General features: G+C 44.4%; 1 protein-coding gene across 2 annotated transcripts in view; it reads right to left on the bottom strand.

Moving 5' to 3' along the window:
- LOC121179729 (filamin-B) overlaps positions 1-17119 on the bottom strand; it is a 56932-nt gene that overhangs the window by 26762 nt on the left and 13051 nt on the right. For both annotated transcript variants that reach the window (XM_041034723.1, XM_041034724.1), the window contains exons 2-14: positions 9010-9119; positions 8720-8855; positions 8186-8283; positions 6105-6252; positions 4866-4984; positions 4632-4706; positions 4221-4383; positions 3853-4053; positions 3591-3728; positions 2391-2517; positions 640-776; positions 224-417; positions 9-122 (exon numbers count right to left, since the gene is read on the bottom strand). In XM_041034723.1, the coding sequence (XP_040890657.1) occupies positions 9-122; positions 224-417; positions 640-776; positions 2391-2517; positions 3591-3728; positions 3853-4053; positions 4221-4383; positions 4632-4706; positions 4866-4984; positions 6105-6252; positions 8186-8283; positions 8720-8855; positions 9010-9119 (1760 nt within the window). The remainder of the gene's footprint in view (positions 1-8; positions 123-223; positions 418-639; positions 777-2390; positions 2518-3590; positions 3729-3852; positions 4054-4220; positions 4384-4631; positions 4707-4865; positions 4985-6104; positions 6253-8185; positions 8284-8719; positions 8856-9009; positions 9120-17119) is intronic.

Below are 17119 nucleotides of genomic sequence, written 5' to 3'. Positions count from 1 at the left end.
TGCCTCACCTGAGCTGTGATCTTCAGCGGTCCTTTCCCAGCATCCTTAGCGTTGACAGTGAACTCAGCGGGCTGATTGACCAGGCAGCCGCTCTTCTCAAGCCCCGGCCCGTACGCCTGGACCTACAAACATAAAACCGGTAATCATTATTTTCAGCTCTAGACCTGATCAAACACCACCGCAGTCCATCATGTGCCTGAAGTTTGGAGGGTCAGTCACTGACCTTGGATGGGTCACTGGTGTGGCTGTCAGGGACAATGTAGGCCATGAAGGGGCTGTGTTCGATGTCCTCCTCGTCACAGGTCACGTGGACGGCGTATTCGCCGGGTTCCGTCGGCCAGTAACGCACATCACACGAGCCGTCGTTCTGGTCCTCGCACTCAATTTTAGCCTGGGAAGGTCCCTCGATGGCAAAACCTGCAGACACAGCAGGTCACGTTAGACCGTTAGCAACAGAAGATGTGAAATGCTGATGAATGCAGAGGCTGCTCAGTGCACAGTGAAGTAACAGCTGGAGCTGAACCCACTTTTACACCTTCTGTTTCAACAAATACCGAAGGTACAAATACTGAAGGTCCAGATTCAAGACCATCAAACTCATTATCAGAGTCTGACGGCAGGCGAGTCACCAACACTCACCCAGCACCCCGACATCAGTGCCTATGGACTCCACGACAAAGGCGGCAGGTTTACCCACAATGCCTCCCTCCAGGCCTGGACCCCAGGCCCTGATCTGCTGAGGCCCCGCCTCCGGGCCCACCACCACTTCGAATGGACTGAAAAAGAGAATGAGAGAGAGGAACTGTCAAAATGAGTAAAATCCCACAATCCACTGCAGCTTTCATGGTAACGTCATGATGTATATGAAAAACAGTGTGAGATTTTCTCTGTGTGTCTGTGTGGGTGTGTGAAGGAGGGGGGCAAGAGACGCCACACAGCACGAGCTCGCCTGTGAGGCTGTAAATACACACACACATGCACACACACACACACAAATCAACAACCTAAATGCCTCACAGAACTGCAAACCAATCTCCAGCAGTTACTGGCTGTTAAACGTGTGTGTGTGTGTGTGTGTGAGATGGAAACTAGTTGGGATTTACGGTCTTCATTGTACACACACGTTTGTCCTTCTATCTTTGTGAGGACACTCAGTGACATAATGCATTCCCTCAGCCCCTTAATCTAACCTCAACCCTCACAGCTAAACAAGCCTAAACAAGCCTAAACCTAATTTTAACCTGAACCCTAAAACCAAGTCTTTACCCTCAGACAGCCCTCTGTGGCTGTGAGGACGAGCCAAATGTCCTCACTTTAGAAAAATGTCACTTTCACTGTGCATTTTGTCTTGCTTTGCTTTTACATGTCAGTAAACTTTTTAAAAATACTCCTCCTCCTCCTCAACCACTAATACTACTGCTACTACTAATAATGTATAGTATAGTAGTATTTTACTATCTCTTCACAATAGCTTAACAGCTGAAATGATTTGAACCCTCTTCAAGTTACTTCAGGTGTCCTGGTTTGGACGAGCTGTTACTGTGATTTTTGACAGTTTGGAAATTTAACATCACCACATCTGGACCTATGAAAGACAGCTAACACTGGTGATACCGTTTCTACAAAAACGTCCTAAAATCATTTCACCCTTGAAAATAACTTCAGTATCGTTACAGTTTACAGTTTACAGTACATTTCCTTACACAAAAAGTAAGCAGAGTTCAGTTCGACGTAAGGGATTTTCTCTCTCTGTCTGGTGGACAAGCAGGGAGAAACGACCGTTCCCTGTGTTACATTAGCCTGATGAGTCAGTAATGGATGAAATAAAACAGAATCCTGCTCAAGGAGAGTTTCTCAAAACCCCCAAAAGATTTGAAGACAGTTTCTTCACTGTGGGAACTTTCTGACCCAGTGTGACCTGTGATGGTGCCTGTGCACGATTCTGGTCTGGATTATGATGGAACCATGTAGACGTACAGTTGATGCTATGGCTCTGTGAAATGTTCGTTTCATTTAATTATGTATTTACAGGTATTTCTGTTGCATGTAAAAATTCGGATCCTTGATTTGTTCGTCCAAGTGGAGCTGCTCATTTGTATGTTCAAAAATTACCTCACCAGACAAATTTGTCTCACGGCCAAAAAACCCTTAGTTGGCTTCTCGTGTCATCATCTGGCTGGCTGCTGTGAAATTTCTGTAACTCCCTGCATCAATACTATTACTAATATCTGCACAACGAAACGCACAATCTGCTCCACAGAGAAGTGACAAAGAGAACACAAGGCCCGGATTAAAACTGTTCGTTCCCCTGCGGATCCAACCATTCAGAGCAGATGAGGTAATGTGTTGAGGTAATGCCTTAAAGCGCACACACAGAGTTTACAGCTCACCTCTTCGGGATGTGCTGACCCCCCCAGGTGATGGAGACGGTGTATTTGCCAGGACTGTTGGGATAATACTCATGGGAGAACCCACCGTCCTGACTGGAGATCTGCTTCACTGGCTCCTCGATGCCTTCTGAACACACACAAACAAACAGAGTAATCAGAAATACCCACCCAACACAACTGCTGACAATAAAAATAAGCTTGATATAGTTAAGTGAATTACAGAAAACCATAGAAGTTATCAGTGGAACCTCTCAAAGTATAATTACTTTCCTTAAAACACAGAAGACATTAAATCCTCCAGCCAAGAACAACTTACATTATAAGGGACAGTAGCCTTGTTAACATGGGAAACAAACAGTAGCTAACAGATGCTGTCGGCTGTTGTTTATCACAACCAGGTGTAAATGCAAAGGGCCAATGATCAGTTATTATCCAGAAACCAAATCCAGATTGCCAGTTAATGCCAGGTGGAAATGGAGTAATAATAATAATAATAATAATAATAATAATAATAATCTTTATTTGTGGAGCACTTTCCAACACTCAAGTTCACACAGGGAAGTAAATCAAAAACAAAATTGGAGAATATAAAAGAGAGAACGATAAAACCAGTTTCAGTCATTTAACATAAAATATAAAAAGAAGATTAAGAAGATGAAGAAGACAAATAAAACAGTAAGAGCTCAAATAAAATCAGGACAGGCTCTCTAATAAAAGTATGTTTTAATAAGGGACTGTGAAGAGCCTTAAAAGTAATTAGTAAGATCTTAAAATCAATTCTATAAAACATGCTCTGGTGTAAATAAATGAAAACAGGAGTGATGCGGTCCTGCCTCAGGCTGAAGGCCTGGGACCTGAGATCTGTCCTGTCTGGAGCTGATCAATGGATTTTTGGCTAATAGAGACCCGAGGGCCTGACGTCACATCAGAGCAGCCTCTGTCCCAGAGGTTTCAGTAACGATCTCTCATTCATTTCTTTCATCTGCCTTTCTGAAAGCATGAAGCCTGTTCCTCAGGTTTACTCAGCAGTTTGTGGGACAAAGCAGAACCCACAGCAGTGCTCGTTATTAGATACTGAACCCTTTGTGATCTTAACAAAGTTAAACAACAAAGACATTGTTAGCTCACATAAAAACTATAGCTAATCTATAGAAGACCAGAGCAGTTCCACTTTGCCTCAGCAGCATGAACTGTACTTACTGGGTCCTTTGACGACCACCCTCAGGTCCCCGCTGCCGGCGGACCGGGTGTCCACCTTGAAGTCACCGACCTGTTTCACCCTCAGCCCTGACGGCTGGAGACCACGACCTGTCGCCCTGCATGCCCCTGGCACGCAGGCTGGACAAGGCAGAGAGAGAACACATGAAGGGGCGATGAGATGTGTGACGCTGAGTTTAAGTGGAGGAATTATTACCACACTTATGAGTCAATTCTTTGATGTGGAGAAGCTGAAACGACTCACCGGGCCCCACGTCTACGCTGAAGGGGCTCTTGGGGACTCCCACCCCTCCGAAGGTGACGGTGACTGAGTGCGGTCCGGCCTGGGTGGGCCGGTATGTGCAGCGGTACATGCTGTCGCCCTTATCCTCCATCATCACCTCCACGCTGTTCTGGCGGCCCTGAGGGTCTTTGATCATGGCTGTCACGTCTCCTGTACCGGCTCCTACGCAGGAGACGTAAAGAGGAGGAAACTTCCTTCAACAACTCCACCTTAGTGACGGGTTTTTAGTCAGTGCTTAATGCCGAAGGCTACTTTGACCATAACAGCAAACATATCAGTGTTTCCGTGTGGCGCTCAGAGGTCGTTTGTGTTGTGATGATTTCTCTGACCTGCTGTGTAGATGTCAAAGTAGGTGGGTTTGTTTGCGATGTTGCCCACAGGCTCGATCCCCGGGCCTTTGACCATGACCTTGGAGGCATCGCCCAGCGCTTTATCCACATTCACTTCAAACGGACTCTTAGGAATCTCCTGGCCTGCAAACAGAACTGTCACCTAGAAAACAAAAAACAAAGAATACGCATGAATAAACTCTCATAGTCTGAAAATTGAAGCATGAGAAAAATGTTTTTCACTGTAACTGAACCTTCACTTACTACAGAATATATTTGAAAATACTTTTCTCAGTGGAATCAATTTCTCAGAAACTGGAAACAACACAATTTCCTCAAAATGCACCTAAAAGCATTTAATTATTTTATATATTGTTCCATGTTCCATTCCACAGAAAAACATGAGTTTACCCTGTGAGTTCCCATGACCTGAGGAACGTAGGTGACGCTGTACGTCTTCTTGCCCTCGTTAGGCTGCGGCTTCAGCTGATCAACAAACACACAGACAGATGTTCGAGATGTTTTTTCTCTAGATAGTCAGATGTTAGAAAACATGATTCATCAAACGTAAAATGCAACAACATAAAATCACAGCAGGTCTGTCGTTAAACAGGAGGGAAGACAAGACGAGGATTTGGCGAGTACCTCTTCTCTGGTGCCGTCTGGATGGTCCAGGTAAACGGTGACCTGACCCTGACCTGCGCTGAATGTGTCCACTGTGAACACAGCAGGACGCAGCACCCTGTTCCCCGTCGGTTCGATACCTGCAGAGTAAGAAACAGAACAGAATGAACAGAAACAGTTAAAGCTAAAAACTAACCCTAACCCTTTGATAGATCAGGTCAAAGACCTTCGTTTCATCAAGCTGCAGATTTAACCCCAATTAAAAACTCCCACACCCACAAATCTTAAACTGTCATGGGCATATTTCCCTTTCTGAACATCCTTTTATTGACAAAATGACTAATTGATTAAGCAAAAAAAGATTTATTAATCACACAACTTAATTAGTCACAGCCCTAAAAACATTAAACAGCAGCATCATACTCCTGCACCGCAACATGTCACCAGATGATGCTGCGCTAAGCTGCAGCAAAAGCAGTTGTTGTTAGTCTGAGATCTTCCTGATGGAAACAGAGCTACGAGATGCTCTGTATGTATGTGTGTGTGTGTGTGTGTGTGTGTGCACGTGTGTGTGTTTGTGTGCACGTGTGTGCATATAACCATTTCCAGGTATTTCCTTCTCAGTGTTACAGTCCAAGTTGGAGGACGAGTGACGACCTTACCAATCTTTGTGTGTGTGTGTGTGTGTGCGTGTGTGTCTGCGTGCGTGTGTGTGTGTGTGTATACATATGTGTGTGTGTGTGTGTACGTGTGTGTGTGTGTGTGTATACATATGTGTGTGTGTGTGTGTGTACGTGTGTGTGTGTGTGTGTGTGTATATATGTGTGTGTGTGTGGGTGGGCAATATGAGTGCGGACCATTGTTCAGACTAACAGCTGCTCACTTCCTCACATTGTTGGACAGACCAGTGTTTCCAGAGTTCCCATTTGCAAACACAATGAGAACAACAGGTCACAAACACAGAAGCTCCTGTGTTATTCAACCAGGTGGCCTTTTAAGAAGTAAATTAAATCTACATAAAAATGTGTGCAAGCAAAATATGAAACATGAAAAACATAATTTTAAGTGTTTAATTATATTTAACAATTGTTTTTCATGTTCTTTGTTGTTGCAGCAACTGAAAGTTAATCTGATTTTCATCTCATCTAATAAAACTGCAACGTTTTTGTTCTTTTTTTTTGTTCTTTATTTTCTCTCTTCAGATTCTGTGTATTTTGTGTGCGCGTCTGTGTTTATGTGAGTGTGAGTGTGTGCACGTACCTGGTCCATACGCACGGGCCTTCTTGGGGTTGAGTTTGGGTTTGAGTGGAGCTCCTGGCTTCAGTTTGGCTTTGGGGAACTGAGACAGGTAGGTCATCACCGACTGTTCGTCCGCGCTGGGGTCGATGATCTCCTCTGGGGCTATCACCTACACACACGCACACACACACACACAGGTCAGGTTTGTATTGTCAGTATGAATGAGGCTTTCCCTGAAGAATGGGTCTGATTCAGCAAATTAATTCAGCAGATCACTTTCTTATCATTTTTATTATTCCACGCATTCTTCTCTCACTCACGCGTACGTGACAGCTGAACATGTGATTCCCAAACACTGGGCATTAATCTGCTGCTTTAACAGCCTCCACTGTTCTAGACTTGGATTTTCCACCAGACTTTTGGTACCAGGCTGCAGGGATTTCCTCCCATTAAGCCAAGAAAATTAGCGAGGTCCAACACTGATGCTGGGTTTGAAGTTCTGGCTCAGACTCGGCATTCCAGTTCATCCCAAAGGTGCTAAGCATGGCTGAGGTCAGGGCTCTGTGCACCGTCCAGTCAAGCTCTCCCACACCAGACTGAGAAAACCATTTCTTTATGCATCTGGGTTTGTGTACAGGGCCACTGTCATGTCGAAACAGGAAACAGCCTTTAACAAACTGTTGACACAAAGTTGGCAGGAACCCTATTGTCTAAAAATGTCATTGTATTCTGTAGCATTATGTTTTCCCATCACTGGAACTGAGGGGCCCAGGCCAAAAACATAGGCATTGTCCACATACTTTTGTCCATATAGAGTATAATATGAAGACACTCAAAGTACTGTATATGAGTATTTACTTTTACCTACTTGTTCTTACAATATAAAAGGGCATAAAAGAGTTTTCATAAATACTCTATGCTCAACCAGCAGTGGTGACAGACTGCAGTGGCCCAGCTGAACTCACACACCGCAGCAGAGGTGTGATATGGAGGAAGATGAGTGACGATTTACGGAGGAAATGAGGCTGCGAACGGACATTTGGTTCAGTCCAGGACGCTGAACTCTGTGTCACGGAGCCACTGCTCCTTTCTTTCTGCGCATGTCACGTTCCACCTTTTCTCTCCGAATCATTCTGCTTCACAGGATCCAGATTTTTTTTTTTTTTTTTTTTTTTTTTAATGTTTTTTAATGTACTGATTGGAGTTACAGTAACTACTTCCCCAGCTATCAAAGATGCCCTGCATTGATGTTGGGGGTGTGATGATGAAGTTTGTAAGCTATGTTTTTTCTGGAGGAGACTTCCTGAGGGTGTCAGCTGTCTGACAGGAAGCACAGCATAACGTAACGCTGCCCTGATATAAAAACACCCGACTCAGAATTAATGAAATCACAACACGAGAAACTTCCTTCACAATTACTGCTGAGATTCTTCTTCATACCGAACAAAAAGCTCAGATGTTTTGTTTTTTTTTTTTTGGTTCTGAAGGACAAGAACGAGCTCTATTAATAGACAGTGATTATCATTTTATTATGAGACCCTCTAACCAATGTTCAAAGAACTTACTGTTCATTTCAAAAGCGCTATACTATAAATACTTTCCTAATTACTTCCTGGGAATAGTCGTTTCTTACATAACTCATTATCGCGTTTCAGCCACTTCAGCTGCTTGCATCCTCTCATCGCTTCAAACAAAAGTGTGAGAAAACAAACTCAGGTTCACAGAGTTTCCTCTGCTGTGAGCAATCAGGAAACCAAACGGTGCCGGTGACCTTTGACCTTTGACAGCAGATCAAATTTTGTCCCCACCGGGCTGCATGATAGAGACAATGCAGGACACTGGCACGACCATATCAGGATATATGAGCCGTGTTGTTCCACAGCGAGTTGTGTAAGATTTTAGTTACTGTGATTGTCTTTTGCTGACGATTATTTAGACGTTTCGTGCGGCTGAGCACACGTCCCTACAGTTTGCAGCATGTTAGCTATACAGCAGACTCATTTCCTTTTTTGTGTTTTGTTTGTGCAGCTTCTAGCATCTGAAAAAATTCACAGATGTGCTTGAGCCTCCTGATTTGCTTCTGACTCAGCACAGAATCTAACCTGCGGGATGCCCAGCCAGTCGTCAGCCAGCTGCATGGCTTCAGTGGCATTCTCCACTGGTTTCACTGGATCCCAGGTTTCCCAGTCTGGACAGAGACCTGCGCGCAACAGAAGAAAAAAAAAAACAAACAAACAATGCTGTTAACAACAGCAACATACAGACACACAACAGTGTGAGTTCTGCTGTTGAATAATGAGCTGAGGCGCATTAAGGATTTTAAGACGAAAAACACACAGTGAGTAACGACAAACAAGTGAAGACACAAACCATACAGCTGCTGCTTCAGGCTTCATTTCAGGACGACAACACCTGGTTTTCAAAACTGTTCATGAGGTTTGGAAACTATGACTGACAACAAATCACATCCGTCATCTGTACCGTGTTTTCTACGGTTCACAGAAGAGATGATGGATATTTCCAGATCAGTGCTGTTATACTGATGTAAGGTTTTAGCCTGACATACAGTACAGTAACACACAGACACATACACACACAAACATACACGCGCACACACACGCACACGCAGAGCATACCTGGTGCACAGCTGTCCACCAGTGCTCCCAGTGCCTTGCCGTCCCTCCAGTCCTGGCTGAAGTTGGTGATGGGCAGATCAGGGACTTTGTGTTGGATCCAGCCCAGCAGACGCTGTTTGGGTGTCTTCGACTCTGCCTGAACACAAAAGCACCAACGTAGTCAGAGTCAGCAACGGCTGTGCATTAACTGCATATTGTGCTTCTGCAAACAAACCACGACACCGTTTGTCTACAGAGCAACAGAAGTGACGAGATCATCAGACGCCGATGAAAAGTCGGCAGGGTGTTACCTCTTCTTCCTCGCCCTCCCAGACCGGCATGGAGATGGAGTAGTGCAGGATCAGGGTCCAGACCAGACCCAGGATCAGCTTCAGGTTCCCATCCACAATGGCTTTAGAGTCTGAGGGAGATAAAAAGGACAGATTAGAGATCAGATTCACATTCTGCTCAGGAGGTAAAACTACTTAACTACCGTGAAAATGGCAATTTGCTGTTTAACACTGGTTTTGTGCCTGATTATCTTTTGGCCGAGAGCTGCTGGTCCAGTGCTCAGAACCAAATCCAGCACGAGTTTGTTTTTAACCCAAATTAAAATGAAAACAAATCAATGGCTGTTTGGAAGGAAGGAAAAACATATTCTAACTTGAAACCACTGACAGCTATTTCCCAATCGAGATTTTTATTAATCACATAACAGGATATTTTCCCACATGCAGCTTTAATCTGCTGTCATTTCTGACCAACGTCCCACCCGACGCAATTCCAGCCCATAGTTCCACATAGAACCACGGAAATGCGTGCAACACTGAGCCCAACCTGTGAAACACAGACTCTGAATACAAGTCAGAGTCAGCAGGAAACCTGTGTTAGTGTGTTAGCAGAGCAGAGCAGAGCGCTGCTGGGTAATGCTTCTCATTAATCAGACCTCACTGTACCAGCTGGTACCTCATACCAGCTACCTCTCTCTCACACACACACACACGCGCACACACACACACAGAGGACACAATATTAGCTAATCTTCAGCTGCAGCACACAGAGTTCAGAGTGAAGCAGACAAAACATTCCAGTCATTTTTAATCTCTCTGCCTCCATTTTCTCTCCCATAATAACAACTTCTTCATTTAAAGAGACATTTAAGAAAATGTAATTGTTTTCTGTTTTACAGCAAGAGCGTTGATTTTGTTTCAAAGTTGGCAGACAGACACACACACACACATGCGCACAGGGTGGGGTGAAATATGTGAAGGACACGGGTAAGTCTGACATTGTGACATGGTTAATTCTGTAACGCCTGCTGAAGCCTGCTAACGCAACGTAAAAATGTCAGGTGCACGTCAGTCCAACATTTCTTTCAGCGTCGACGTTGCCACATCTGTGACTCCTCTGTCTGATACGTATCAGATCATCTTTCACACCTACATTCTTCACCCACATGCTGCTCCTCTGGTTAATTTCTGCGAAGTGAATGGATGATGTGATTAATCAATCACCAGCTGAATCAGACTGATGATGCATGATGGTTAAAACAATCACTTCATTCATTAAATACGTGGCCTCCGCTGCGTGATGCGGCTCCTCGACTATAACATGCTGTGGGCATTGTACTGTATGTGTGTGTTTAACACATGTACATAACCCTGTCTTCACACGTTCATAGTTAGCAAACATGTTTGTCTCTGCTTGATTGTGCAACTGTGTTGCTGTAAGCTGACTTTCCACACAGTGTACTGGTGAGATCAGCAGATGCGAGCCGTGTCCCCACAGTGAGTCCATGGGAAATCCTGTAATCCACCTGGTGAAGCTCCAGCTCCGCTGCCCTGTCAGCAGACCAGCTGTGGTCCAAACGCGTTTCAGTAGCTCAGGCTTTAAGTGGAGCTTTGGGAGGCGGCTGCCTCACCCATGGGTGACACAACCCTGTACTGAATGTGTGTGTGCGTGTGTGTTCTCAGGTTGTATGCGAATATCCACAGAGGGGAGGTTGCGACATCCTGCTTTCTACATTCCTAATCTCTCTCTCTCTCTCTTTTGCCAGACTCAACACACTCATTTATCTCCAACTCCCTGTTCCTCCTTTCCACATTTTTTCACTTCTTTCTGCTCTAATGCCTCCTCTAACCCTTTCACTCTCCACCTGTTTGTTTTAACGTCTCATTTCATTTTTATCGCCGTCTCCCCCCGTCTTTCTTTCTTTCTTTTCCCCTCCCTGCCATATGTCTTCCCTCCTTTCTTTTTCACTCTGAGGTTGTCCTGCCACACCTATGTGAGTGTGTCACCAGCAGCCGCCTCTCCAGCAAACATCCTGTCAGTGAGCACAGCACTAGACAGTGGCCTTTACCCTCCACACACACACACACACACAGGGCACCACCCACTGCCCTGTCCTCACCTGTCCGTAGTGCAGTGGTTCCCAGCCTTTTTGGTTTGTGACCCATTAAACCAAATCAGTTTCTATTTTTGGCCCATTGTAACCACTTGCGTAAATGTGTGGCTTCTGCCCAGGTCAGACAGTGAGCTCGGTTTTTCACAGTTTTATCTGAATAAGAAAAACAAGTAAAAGAAATGGAGCACAAATCAGACCTTGGATATTCGGGACTTGTTAGAGCGTCCTGACACCGAGGTTGGACACAACTGTTTTAGTGCTATAAAGTTATGAGGATCGTTGAGGTTTTATTTGCTCAGGTTGTGAGATATGTACATACTGTGCAGAGTTTTATTCATCCATTGTGTAATACACACAGGGAGGCGTCCTCACTTAACTTTTAGTGCCTAAAACTTTTGGACAGTGATGTAGTTTGTAATTTGACGTTTGAAATGCGACATTTCAACCTCAAGCTACTGCCTTTTACCTTTGAACTCAATTTCATTCAAACATTTCAGACCATCAAACTGTGAACTAAAGACTGCATAAGTGTGTGTGTGTGTGTGTGTGTGTGTGCGTGCCCTTGCCGACACAGTTTTGTGAGTAACGAGGCTATCGCCATGGTAGCCTATTGTTCAGAGGAAGAAAGAGAGACACAGAGACAGAGATGGAGAGAGAGAGAGAGAGAGAGAGAAAGAGAAAGAAAAAAGCCAACAAAAAATACACAAGTGTACAGCATTTAAATGGGTGTGTAAATGTGTGTGTGTGTGGGGGGGGGGGGGGGGGGGGGGTTTATAGCTCCAATAATCTGCTGCATTGTTTCCTGATACTTAAAGCCTGAGCTCTGTTTCCTCTGAGTCCCTCCATCCTCCTCATGTGACCCACTCACTGGTCTGGGACCCGAACCAGTGAGTTTTCATCTGTACAAAGACACAAAACTTCGACAGGTCACCAGCATGCTAACACACACACAGACACACACACACACACCTGGACAGGTAATGCCTAATGCAATCAATCATTTTCTTCACAGCTTCAAGGAACTAACTGGTCCTTTTAAACACAGCTGTGCCCATCCTCAGCTGTCAGAGAGAGGATGAGGACTCAAGATGATGGCAAGGTTAAAAACAACATTAGGTAAAGATGCCCCAACTGTGAGCAGCTGTGTGTCCACCTCAGCTGCTCCATCAGCTCCACGCTGATTTCTCACACCTGAACTGACAAAACACACTGATTTCCTAAACTTCACCACAAATCAATGAGTGTTTCTGTATAATTCTGCGTAACAGCCACGACTTTATTGTCACAACAGCATCACCCCACCCTGTCAGCAATATTAAACACTACAGTCACCACTTCTTTCATTCAGAGATTTATCTGTCCACAAATCCATTCACAAAAGCTCCGTGTTTGACTGAGCCCGGATCTGCGTCAGATAAACAGTGCTTGAGCCTCTCAGGCAGCCGCTATTCCTGCCGATACCTGCTGATTTGTTGACCCGTCGCCATGGAGACACAACAACACATTCAGACAGCAAGGACACTAATGGAGAAGTGGGGGCTGGGAGGGTTTAAGTTCGTATTAGGAGAGACAAAGAACGAATGAGTGAATGCGCACAAGGAGAAACGGAAAGTGAGGGAGAGAGATAAAGGGTGTGTATGTACAAAGTGTGTGTGTGTGTGTGTGTGTGTGTGTGTGTGTGCGCGTGTGCGTAGGTGAATTGGGTAGGAACAAAATGCCTTTCTTATCAGAGTGGCACACCTTGACTAGAACAGGAAGTTACATAATGAGCCAGCAGCAGACGATAGAAATACCTGCTCTGTGGTTCCAAAGGTCAGCAAACTAATCCAGTCAAGCCAGTAACCTACTAACCAACCTATTAAACACTAAACCCGGGCGTCATTACCTCACACTGATAACTAACCAACCTGTCGACCAACAAGCGGCAGATCAGTTCAAGACAGAAAGAATCAAAGCGGCCGAAATGTTCTCAAACGTACAGAGAGAGGGCAGGCATGGGTAAGATCTCACAAGATTTTAAAAAGCATAAAAATGAGAAACCGTGAAGAAGGTCAGGCGTCCACACACGACGACAATGAGCTGTGGTTTGGATTTCTAAAGCTGAATAAACTGCTGTGAAACATGTCGGTGACCTGTGCAGACGAAGACGACCAGATGAAAAGGTAACGTTACCATCGCACCGAGGAAACAGAGTCTGATGATTTTCACACTATCACTGGACTTTGGTTTATTTAATGCAAAACACATTTAGAAGCCGATTCTGCTCTGAACTCAATCCAATGTCAACACATTCACACCGTGTCTACAGGTGAGACAGCTTCTGCGTGTCAGGTAACTGCAGTTCACTCTGAACCAGCTGAATCCCTGCTCCCCTCTCTCTCTCTCTCTCTCCCTTCACCTCTGTCTCCCTACGTCTCTCGCCCTCAGAGGCGCAACGGCCATCCCACTTACGACAGCTGTTCCTGCACATGACGAGTAAATCACCGTCTCTCAAACACATGTTCGGCTTCCTAACCCACAATTTACTGCTGAACAGTACAGAACGGTCGATGCCTGAGGCGGATCGTCACACTGATGTCAGCTAACGCGCAGGCGACCACGCCCCCCCGACAAACTGATGGTTTTTCGTCCAACACTGGCAGGAGAATAAGGACGTCTGAAGTGAGGCTCCGTGATTTGTCGTGTTTTTACTTACTCCGCTCTGCTCCGCTCCCACAGTTATGTTTTACTGTTAAATCAGCATCCAGTGGCCGTGTGAGATAAAGTCAGAGTTTTCTGTGTAAACAAAATGTTTACATTGAAGTGACAAAGCCTCCCCCCCACCCCAGAGGCCGCAGTAGTTATGATGGGAGTAAAGAGGAAGTCAGGCGACGCAACATAAGGAACAACAAAGCCCACGTTGGGAGGAGGTCGCCGTGGATGGATGAGTCGGCAAAACGCTGCACATTAACACGGGAGGCTGCTGTTCATTTCCCGTTCCCAACCAACAGTCGACATTGTTGTTTTTCTTTTGACCATGACCGTATAACCTGAACCACTTGTTTATCACTGTAACCATGACGACGACCACCTCTAACATAAACAAAATACTCGCTTTAACGCAAACTACGAACTTTCCCTGTTCTAGGAAATTTTTGACCATTTAGACATTTTTAAAAAAAGTCTGACAGGTTGACACACGACCAGCTGCAGCAGGGAAACACACTGTAGTTAGGAAAAGAAACTTATAGCTGAAAAACAGGGAGAAAGTCTGGTGAATAAAGTGAATTTTGGGTGGAAACGTCCTTTAAAACAGAGGCCAGGCGGTACCTGCAGTGGTAAACAGGATGTGGGGCTACTGTGTGTGTGTGTGTGTGTGTGTGTCACAGTAGGTCTGACCCATGGTACACACACAAATTCCTTAACAGTGAGCTCATAACCCCGCCCACTCACCCCCCCATTTCACCACACACACACCCACACCCACCCACACACTTCTACACCCCCTCCCAACCCAGGACCCAATGGATGGTAGCAAAGAAACAAAAGCCACACATACACACACACACACAGGCACACACTCTCTCCCTATACTTTCAACATTATTTAACAAACACTCAACTTAAACACAGCCACACGACATGACAACCACACACACACACACACACACTCAACAGGAGGCCTCTTCAAACTGTTGTCAGGTCTGTGACTAAAAACATCTTTCACTCAACAAACTCCAAGGAAAAAAAACACACACACACACACACTCCTCCGTGCTGAGAGACTAATCAAATATTAAGAGTGAAGACCTTCATCATCATCATCACCACCACCACCACCATCATCTGAGATCATCCAACTGTCTGAGTCTCTCAGACATAAACTACATGAGGGCGGTGTGTGTGGTTAAAATCAGTTCAAAATCAATATTAATATTCTTTTTTTTGTGATTATCATAGAAGATAATCACCTGTGTTTGTTACTCGTGTTTAACTGTTATGACAGACACATGTAAAACCATAACTTCAACATGATCATTTTGTTTGTTGGCCATGTGATGAATGGTATGATTATGGATGAGGACCAACTGAATTTTCTGAATCACTTATTAAAGCTAATTCGTTTTTAATAAAAGACGTCTAATCAGCATTTGTTGGCTGAGAGGGAAGAATCACTTCAGTTCACCTGCTGCCGTATAAATGTGAGTTAACTGAACTTAAGTTTAATGGTTAGTTGATGTGTTTGAGCCCTGCCAGTTGAAAGTCCCTGAAGTTAATAAGCAGTTAGCGATCAAAAGCGATAAACTTAACGTATTTAGTTGAATCAACTGAGAGAAGATTCGCTGACTCCACTGAACTCCTGAGTGACGTTTTACGGTGTGGATGCTCCAGATCATTTGTGCGAGGGTTAAACTGTTTGAAAATGACTGATCACTTAAAATCCACGCACTCAGCGGCACTCCCAAAACTGTGGCAGCCATGACATCACCCCATGATGCACTGATGGAATAACGATGCCGCTTAATAATAAGAGTCACATGAGTCATGCAGCAGCAGCTCAGAGGAGGCGATCCCACCGAAAACCCCCAGATTACAGACAGGCAGAAGAAGGCATGAGGCTTTTAATGTCCTCGATTTGGTTAATGAGGGGAGAGTGAGACTGAGTCTGTGTCATTCTCTCTCTCTCTCTTTGATCGGGCCACTGGTTTGACTCAAACAGCTGCAGAGATGAAGAGAGAGAAAGATCAAAGACTGAGGAAAAACTCGCTCTCATCTCCTCCAGAGTCATTCACCAGGAATCAAAGAAGTGAATGAACCAAGGAAAAAAAAATTAGGAAGACAAATGAAGCAGAAACGCTTCCAATGTTGGTTCAAGAGGTGAATCTGTAGACAGCGTCTAAGAACCAAGAGGAGAACCTTTACAGAGGACCTCAGGTGATGATCTGACCAGGATTTTTTTAATCCAGCAACCAGGATACAGAAAAAGAATTCAACATAAAATAAATGAGAGAAAACGACATAAACATTTAAGCAGTTTTTAGTAGGAAAACAGTCAAGCTCAAAGATGTTTGATACAAACAAAAAGCAGAAGAAACATGAAAACATGAGAACCGCAAGAGAGCTGAGTAACCAGCACATTGCTGCCCTGTCATTAACACACACACACAGTCACATCTGGCATTACGTCTGCATGCACAAACAGGACACACACTGACAAACACACTGCAGCGTTTAGCCTCGTATGACCTCACCCTGCTGGTTCCCAGGCTATGATGTCATCAAAACCAGACGAGCCATGTGGTGAGGAAGAGGAGAGCGAATAATGATGGAGAAAAGTTGCAGGGAAGAAAAGAGAGCAGGAGACAGAGAAGACGAGACAAAAGAAAGAATTAGCAATAAAAAATGAAAAAAATACAATGAGCAAAAGTAACAAAGAGAGAGACCAATAAAGAGCAGAACAAAGAACATTAAAAAAAAAAAGGTTAAACAGGTTTAAAAGCTGCAGAAAGCTTCTAAATGAACCCTGAGGTGAGACTGTTTATTTGAGATAAACACGTTTTAACTCAAACTTAACATTTCGATTATCCTGAAGCCATTTGACTTCACTTCCCCAAAGAAACAAGATGAAAACTGCAAAACTGGAAAAGACTGCACATGTATATAAAAAGGGCTGAGCATCATTTTTACATTTTCTTTAAAATCAAAAAAATTCACCCATTTTCTTACACCAACACCTGACAGCTGATATTTGTCTAAACACAAATATTTGTATGAGTTAGAGACGAGCAGGTGAACAGAGTGGAGCATTTAGCAGCTACAGATTCACATATTTCCCTCAGCAGCTGGTGGAGACCAAAAACTGAGCTAAAAGAAAGGGAATAATAAACTCAGATTCAGATCAGGTACTGGAGGTTTAACTCTGGTCCTGTCTGAGCAAAGAACAAATAAACAAGGTTAAAAATCAGACCAGACATTTAACGACTGAATTGTCATCAATAAGAATCTTCAGTGATATTCAGTGATACAGACATATACACA

The sequence above is a fragment of the Toxotes jaculatrix genome, chromosome 3, assembly GCF_017976425.1.
Source record: "Toxotes jaculatrix isolate fToxJac2 chromosome 3, fToxJac2.pri, whole genome shotgun sequence".
Taxonomy (NCBI): domain Eukaryota; kingdom Metazoa; phylum Chordata; class Actinopteri; family Toxotidae; genus Toxotes; species Toxotes jaculatrix.
The sequence above is the reverse complement of the archived record's forward strand: the minus strand, read 5'-3'. Positions and strand labels throughout refer to the sequence as shown.